General features: G+C 37.8%; 1 protein-coding gene across 1 annotated transcript; it reads right to left on the reverse strand.

Annotated features, from left to right (window-relative positions):
• Positions 1-476: 476 nt before the first annotated feature.
• Positions 477-3,500, reverse strand: ptcd2 (pentatricopeptide repeat domain 2). Its single transcript, XM_084935623.1, has 10 exons — positions 3,368-3,500; positions 2,911-3,003; positions 2,697-2,826; positions 2,494-2,611; positions 2,312-2,390; positions 2,124-2,215; positions 1,932-2,045; positions 1,756-1,830; positions 1,556-1,669; positions 477-1,260 (listed from the first exon to the last, which is right to left on the reverse strand). Exons 1-10 carry the CDS (start codon positions 3,495-3,497, stop codon positions 1,039-1,041), a joined length of 1,167 nt encoding a protein of 388 aa, XP_084791749.1. The 5' UTR covers positions 3,498-3,500; the 3' UTR covers positions 477-1,038.
• Between the last annotated feature and the right edge of the window lie 5,440 nt (positions 3,501-8,940).

Below are 8,940 nucleotides of genomic sequence, written 5' to 3' on the forward strand. Positions count from 1 at the left end.
CATTAGGTGCTGGGAGTGTACACTCAAGACTTGTTAGTACCATTTAAGACCTCTCCCAACTATATTACATGTTTAAATTACAGAAATCTCAATTTCTTTTTCAGTATCTACTAAATAGAATTTTTCTTTAAAAACAAATGTTTCTGTAACACATTTCTTTTATTCTTCATAGTACAGGCCATGTAGAAACACTGAGTTGTACAGTTACAATTGAATTTCTTTTTCTCATAAGATATCTCAGGGATTTTTAAATATGTAATTAAATGTCTTTAGACTCACGGGTCTGGCCCACTTTCCCCCCATTCATATAGAAATCCAAGACACACTAAACCTTTAAACCACACTAAAGATGTGGGAAATATCTAGTGTCGACTACGGGGAAAACTCACAACATACCCAGTGTTTGCTCTTTACAATCGCCAGTGTCCTCTTTAGAAAGTATGAGAAAGCAAAATCATTTGATTCCAGAAACACCCTCAAACTTTAGATTTTTAATAAATCTTTCTTTGATCACTCATTCATACACATAACACACTTCTCCCCCAACAAAAAGAAAACCCACTTATGACCTCCAAACGAGCCTTACAAATAAACCTGTCCCCGTTTCTGATTTCTTGGTAGCTAACGATAGTTAATGCATATGACACAAGACTGTTAAATGACTCAGCATTAAAGATGGCAACCTACCTTTTCACAAAAGTGTTGCTTTGTGCCTTCACATAATAATTCATTAGTCTAAGAGTATGCACAGGTACTGTGAATTTATTTTAAACACACTTAACATAAAATATTAAAGTGCTCTTTATTGAAGATGGCATAGACTCTGTCAATGATGCTGATGCAGTAGAAAAATAAACTTTCCTCTTGGCAATTTTGCTTCTTTAGGTGCAATGCTATGGGCTGTTGTATCTGCACTGGCGAGGACAAGCATGTTTTAATAGGCTGCTGTTCAGGGCCCTTAAATATCATATGAGTGTGTTTATAACATCAAAGTCAAATCTGGGAAATGTCAGAGTGTTTAAATGGCCAACTCTAGCCTCACTCTGACAGTAAAGTGGACTGTAGAGGCTTTAGAGTTCTCCGGCTAGTTCTCCTCTCCAGTGTTATTGGCGCTGGTTTCCTCTTCCCTGTGGGTGTGCGGCACAGCATGTCATCGAGCGTCTGCTGAGTCACCTGACCGTCTCTTTCAAGCTGAGTCACTACCTGCTCCACTTTTATTATATGCGGCCTGCCTTGACTCCGCAAACGTAGCAAATCCACCTGAAACGGATGACACCAAGTCAACTCTGGGGCAGATGATTGTTCATTCAAGCTTGAGAGAACAATCTGAGTAACATTTCCTCAGAGTAGCATGGATTAACAAGAACAGCACAAGGATACATCAAAATTCCTTTGGACTAGATTTTCCAATGTTTAAAACAGGAAAAAAAAAATGTGTAGAACTTTAAATGCACCACTCATCTTGTACATAAGCATTTACACTAACAACAATTATGTAACCCTAACCAATCACCTGGCAGCTGCAGTAATTTTAAGTAGCTGTAGTTTCACTTACCACCTCCTGAGAAAACTCTGGCTTTTTTACAAAAGATGGACTTTTTGGCAACATGGCTACAGAAAGGATAGAAATAGCCTCTGCCAATGCTCCAGACATTGTTAGTATTAGGACCTAAAGTACAAACAAATTACACAGAATGACAGGAAGAAGAAATGCAAGAAGTAATGCACATTACATTTTACATGCTGCACCTTTACCTTAAAGTTTTGGCATAATCTGCTGTCGGTGCTCATAATTTGTGAAAATAATGACTGAGCCTTTTCAAGGTCACCCTGGAAAACACACACACACACAAAGAAAAGAAAACAAATGATGCTCTAAATATGTGCTATATCTCACTTCATGCAAAAGAGGTACACAATGTAAAACTCACTCTTCGAAGTGCTAGTGCTACAGCGAAACAGTAAGTATGCCTCGGGATGAACTGCCCTCTGGTCTGTTCCTCTTCAATGAGCGCGATGCAGATCTGGTAGGTCTCTGCCGTATTCTGACCAACACAAATATAAGAATAAATAAGGTTGTAATGTTGAATGGACATAAAAGACTAAAATATCTGAAACATTACCAGCTTATAGCAGGTACCAGCTGCTAACGTGAGAGTGTCTTTGTTGAATGGTATGCCTTGGCTCCTCATGGTTCTTAGAACCTCCAAAGCATCTGCAATAGTTAAAAGTTTGCATTATTATATAAATATCATAATCACTGTGGGAGAAAAACAAACAAAAAACACAGGAGAGTTAATCTGTTACTTACTTTCAAAGGAGCCTTTCATGAACAACATGTCTATGGCTATATTAAAGGATGTGGTGTCGTGGAAAAATCCTTTCATGATCTGTTCAGACAGTAGAAAATAAAATGTTATTAGTCAAACACTAAAGTATATGCCCATTCTAGTTATTGTTGTTTAACTTAAATTTGGATGTTACCCAGTTTACCTTGTCTGTTATTGTAGCAAAAGCCATGCTCTCCAGACCCAACTCATAGCACAGTCTCATGAAGAGAGGACCAAATTTGAAGTCTCCATACAACAAGTTACGGTTTTCTGTGTGATACCTTATGAGAACAAGCCAGCAATGGGTAAGTGAGATTTGGCTGGGTTGTTTTTTAACAAATATCCCTGTATGAATGCTGCACTTACCTATAGATGGCATCTCTGGCTATTTGCATGTCATCTGCTGACTGGCACAGGTGAAGGAGAAGCTTCAAATCATCCCGCAATATCAGCTCATTCCTTTGCAGCTTCTGACTGAATAGGTTAATATAATTCCCTGTAGTGTGAGGTTTACACAAAAGTAAGTTTTATACGACATAAATTTGCAGAGCTGGGCCAGTGGAAAGAATAACTACTTTACCTTCCGATCCATTGACATGGTGAGCCACTGCCAGCTTTCTTTGCTGGAAGTCTTGCAGCTTGATAACATCTTCCGACAACAAATGCCTTTTTGCTGTAGGGTGGTTAAAATGCGTGGTTGAATCCATAATCAGTTACCCATACATGGCAATCATATATGGGCAAAAATAATAATAACTATACGAGAAGAAAGCTCTTACGAGTCCCTGTGATAAGGTAGCCTTGCATAGAATAGCTTGCACAATACTCACATAGCCAAAGAGAACAACAGTGGCAACAGTTAAGCGGTTCTGGTGGGCTTTATTTCAAGTTCAGTACCCCCATTAGCAGCTGTACCTTGCTTTAATTCACGTGTGCTTGCTTTACAGGGTGCTAGCTCCCCCGCTATGCAAACCACGCAGTTTTCATACTACCTTTTAAGAGTGACAACATTTGTTGGCGACTTTTGTTTGTCTTACCTCCTATGCAGCCTTCAATCCAGCCTAGCTGTAAAACACCGTAAAAAACTCCTTTAGAGGGCTCAAATAATAACGACCGACAACATTTACCAAGTCTGCCCAGCGCCATATCTCCCACAGACTGTACCATGGCAATGAAATCAAAGGGGATGTTATTGCTAATAATAAAGCAAGGTTTTAAATAAAAAATAATTTCCGCCCTGCAAATTAAGCCATATCAAAATAAAACACTTAAAAATGTCAATATTTTATTTAACCTGAATAATATAATTAGTTATTATTTTTAATTCCGTCATGTGCAATTTCCAGTTGGTATGATCCAAAATGGCACCGCTTAATGACCCGGCTCAGTTTTTTTAAGCAGGTCGAAGGAGACAGATTTTTCATTATACATCAGAAATGATGTGATCGTCATTTAAAACGAAGCTTTAACTATATTATTTGAATCGTGGTTTCCAGAAAGGCCACGCGAAATTTTATTACTGAACAAAACGGCAGCAAACAGGAAAATGTGTTTATCTGTTAACCAGCAGGTGGTGCTGTTGTGCTGCAGAACATTTCTGGTTTGGCGTCATTGCTTGGAGCAGCTACAGTGTTTGTACTGTACCCACACAGTGAGGTATACTATACACAGTTTAATAATGTAAAATGCAGGGACTCAGAAAGTCAACTATGAGTTTACACTCATATGGTATTATTCTTTGTTACTATATTGCTGTTTACTGTAATATTTGATACTGAACAAACAATACATTTTTTATTTATATTTAGAATAGAATAGAATAGAATGCCTTTATTGTCACTATACAGTTGTACAATGAGATACAGAGCATCTCCTACTCAGTGTAAACATGCTGGGGGGGGGGTACAGTTCTGCAGCGCTATGTACATATGGACAGTATTAACATAGGGAAAAACATATATATATATAAAATGTACAATATACAAGCCGTAAGTAATATGTAATAAATAGTGTTATGTATATACAGTTGAGTTATTGCACATGGAATTGGTATAAATAGAGTTATATATATATACAGTTGAGTTATTGCACATAGAATTGGTATAAATAGTGTTATGTATATACAGTTGAGTTGTTGCACATAGAATTGGTATTGCACAGTGGTGGTCCATAGAGGAAGTGGGAAGTGGGGGGCTGTGTTATCTGTGCATGTGTGAGTTCAGGGTGGTTATCGCTTTGGGGAAGAAACTGTTTTTTAGTCTGTGGGTTTTTGTGTTGATGCACCTGTAGCGCTTCCCTGAGGGAAGCAGGCTGAACATGTTGAAGCCAGGGTGGGAGCTGTCCTTGATAATGTTTGCTGCTCTGGTGAGGCAGCGGGAGGAATAAATGTCCATCAGGGAGGGGAGAGGGCAGCCGATGATCTTTTGTGCTGTCTTGACCACACTCTGAAGCCTCACTCTATCTGCTTTGGTGCAGCTGCCGTACCATACCGTGATGCAGTAGGTTAGCAGGCTCTCAATGGACGAGCGGTAGAAGGTCAGCAGCAGGTTGGAGTTCAGCTTGTACTTCCTGAGGACTCTCAGGAAGTGCAGCCGCTGTTGGGCCTTCTTGATGACCGCTGAGATGTTTCCTGTCCAGGAGATGTCAGCAGAGATGAGGACACCAAGGAACCGGAAAGTGTGGACCCTCTCCACACACGCCCCGTTGATGTAGAGGGGGGCCAAGTCGGTGCTGTGTCATTAAGTCATTTCTGGGCCTGTTTGACATTTACAGTGCTAAGATAAATTCACCTCCTCTGTAAAATGTTTCTTCTGTTTCAAGCTATCATTCCAGATCCCCTTGTCGCTTTGGGCTCCTCTCTGTCTATATTTTTAAAAGGTGAATCAAAAACTCACATAATGTTCTCTAATGAGCAAACACCAATATCATGCCAAATCATATTTTGCACTTACAATAAAACAAGATAAGATAAGATAAGATAGGATAAGATAAGATAATACAATTTGTGGAAGAGATCCATAATTTACATTATAAAATCCAAAACCATTCAAAAATTGTATGCCAATTTCATGTCATGCAGAAAAAAAGAAAATATGGGTTACAAGTAGGGCTATGAATGAATTTATTAATTTTTTTAATATATTTTTTATTGAGCGTCAAGAATGTAATACAAAGATATACATGTAACGAAGTTACAATGCTTCTTTTTATATGTGTACCCCACCCCAAGAACATATTGGACACCAATCCAGAAAGAAAGAAAAAAATAAAATAAAATAAATTTAAATGAGGTACATCAAAATTCACCATATTTAAAGACGTGCACTTAAAAGGCAATAGTTTGCACAAAATTAATCGTCATCATAACAATAAGGGTATACAGTAGCTGCCAAGCGAGTATCAGATGGGTATGGTTTTAATTTTCTCTAAATGTTTTAGCAATGTATCCCAAACGGCAAAGAATCTCTCCTTCGACCCCTTGAGAGTATACTTTATTTTTTCCAGCTGTATAAATTGTGTCAGGTCACTGAACCACAGAGCCAATTTGGATGGCTTTTGTGACTTCCAATGCAATAATATCCTTCTGCGTGCAAGCAGTGTAGTAAAAGCAATTATGTTTTTTGAATTCCTCTAATTACTTTAAAGGAACATTACTTTAACATAAAAGGCAGCAGTAAGTGCCAAACTCTGCTGCTAGTTAGTGTACCCATTGACCCGCACAGTATTATATAATCATGCCTTTGCATGCTTTTTTAAAATCTTTCTCATGGTGGGGGTGTAAGAAAAATGTCAAAAATGTTAAAATTCAGACAGACTACTACAGTAAAAGAAAAATATACATGTTGTTTATTAGCAGTAAATCAATTCATAAATGGAACCCAGTATGCAGTAGTTTTTCACTCTCTTTTTTCTCATTTCCTACAGGTTTGAATGTTTAGGTGGTTTCTCCCTGAAGGCAGTGGGCAGCTATAGATGAAGCAATTTTTCAGTCTGAAGCTGTTTCGCAAAGCAGTGTAAGTTTTAAGTTTTGAAAACGTAATTCCTATAATTATGGTATTTTCTTAAATGAATTCCTAAGATGGATAGTCTTTCACAGAGAAAATAGGGCTGTGACTGGGAGGATCCCCCACAGTTGCCTTGGCAACATGAACTCAGCCCATCCGGCTGAGATTGCTGGCTCAGCCAATCAGACACGGGGCCTTGTATAATTTATGGTTTCCTGCAAGGTGTATATGTCTCTATGGGTTTCTCCTTCTCTCCCTCTCCATCTCTCTCTCTTTCTGTTTTTATAACAGCATATGGCTGTATTCACATACTTTAAAACCTGTGTTGCTTATCTATAACCACAGGCTGAGTGATCAGTGTGATGGCAGCTTGTGCAAAGTTGCTGGAATGATGCAATAATCAACAGGGAGCACGACACTGTTTGTAGGGGTTCTATTTTAGCACTCAGACTCCGATTTCCCTTGACAAATGGCCAGGTTCAGCTGACAGATCACAGCACTTACATCTTCTTTGATTTATCCCTGCGTGCACTTCCCTTTAGTTTTGGAAATTGCCTGGGGTGCCCTATCATCATTAATAAATGTCCCCACTGAGACAGTTTTGGAGCAGAAAAAAAAAGAAAAACACCTGGCAATGATTACTGTGAGAGACTGGTTGTGTTAGACGTATAAAGCCACAGCTTTTCTTCATCTGTAGAATGCCTTATGATTACACTGATTGCAGGCTGATCTTAAAGGCCCATGGCTGTGCTTAGGGTTTGAAGAAACAGTAGGGATTCTCCCTTATTTGCATAACTTATAAATAAGTAGTAGGCCGAAGGAAATATGCATACATTATAAAAGAAAAAAGGCTGTCCGTTTACTAGAGTGCTGTATATTAGCTAAAAGCCCTGAAAGCTTGGGTGGCAAAGCTCAGTGTTCACTTGCTCTGAGACATCAAACATGTGAAGCTGTGGTCTCCCACTGCACAACAAAATGACTCTCATCTCTCATCTCATCTTGATCTGCTGTGTTCCTTCTTGGTGATCTGTTCTTTCTCAGCCGGTACCTCTGGGGCATCAGATCTGAAAGGCTCTTGTGTTTAGTTCATGCTGCAGAAAGTCTGAAATCATCAGTCTCCTTTCTGCCTTTTCTTTTTCATTCTTCATATTCTTGTGACACGTTTCTTGTTCTCTGTGTAGCTATCAATCTATCCATATATTTTTGTTTTTATCTTTAAATCTGCTGTGAGCTGCACGCTTTGGAGTGGCATTGGTTTGTTAGCATCTGTTTAAGCATCTTCCAACAAACAATAAAGTATATGAATGTTATGCTTTTTTTAAATATAATTCATGTTTTTGTATAGCTTCGCTGGCAATGAGATGCCAATGTCAGAACAACTAGAAAGCACTGCAGACAATTTTACACTAACGTTATACTTTTTTTTAATCCATCAACAACTTTTACTGTGCACACTTAGTTAATTAGTTTTTAAATACATATTTCTTTTACAGTTTGACAGATTCTCAATAGTTATGCATGAATTGTTTCAACAAAGTGATCCATCAAAAGTAGCTAATGACTTGTATCTTCAAGCCTTTTAGTCATGGCTGTGCTTTGAGCTGAATAATACCAATGCTAATCCACAAATGCTCATTATTTTTATTTGGAACATTAGCATGATAATGTTAACTAATTGGTAACAAACATCTAACAGCTTTGGAAAATAAAATGACCTGTGACAGTAAGAAAAACTATCAGAATTCATTTTGAATATAATTAAATGTCATGTAGATTAATCTGGTTGTCAAATCAATCAGTAATACAAAAAAAACAAAACATGAAAATATGAATGTAAGTATATAATCTATTGGCAGTATATAAACCAAAGCTTAAAACACATTTACAAGATTATATTAATACCCCTACAGATTGTATTAAAGCACTCTCACTCTTAGCTATTTTAGCCTCATCACATCCCCTTAGACTAACTAAATGAGGCTTCCAGTCCACTCTGTAAATCTCTGTGGGGACATAAATCTCTCCTCAATTCTGACTTTCAGGGACATTTGTTGGCAATGAGGCTAAAAGAAGTAATTTCCACTCGGCCACAATTTCACTTTACAGCCAACAATCCCTGCCACATGACTGAAAATGAACAGATAGTGTAGAGGAGTTTCTATGTAGCCAGTGACAGATTTCTAATGATAGATATAGTACCAACAGATACAAATACAGGTGCTCTTAGTTTGGGTGGCTAAACCAAGGCATGCTGGGCATTTAATTTAAAATAAATAGAGATCACTGTATAAAGTAGGTTATATTAGTATGTAAATTTTGTTCACTTGCAAAAAATGTAAATGTAAAAAAAAAAAATCTTCAATGTACCTACTTTTTCTGAAACTTTTACTTTATTAACATTATGAGACTGACTGTAGTTTTTGTTACCGTGGCAGGAATTTTCAGAGGTCCGTGGTCCTCAAGAAATCTTATAATTACCTCGGTGACACAGACTTTAAATTGAAACTAGCACTCTATACCCTGTAAAATAGACTCACTGGACACTGTATTAGATACACCTGTTCAGCCGATTGTTACTGCAAATATCTAATACACAATCACATGGC

The sequence above is a fragment of the Perissodus microlepis genome, chromosome 7, assembly GCF_051167445.1.
Source record: "Perissodus microlepis isolate ML-2025 ecotype Zambia chromosome 7, ASM5116744v1, whole genome shotgun sequence".
In the NCBI taxonomy this organism is placed as follows: Eukaryota; Metazoa; Chordata; class Actinopteri; order Cichliformes; family Cichlidae; genus Perissodus; species Perissodus microlepis.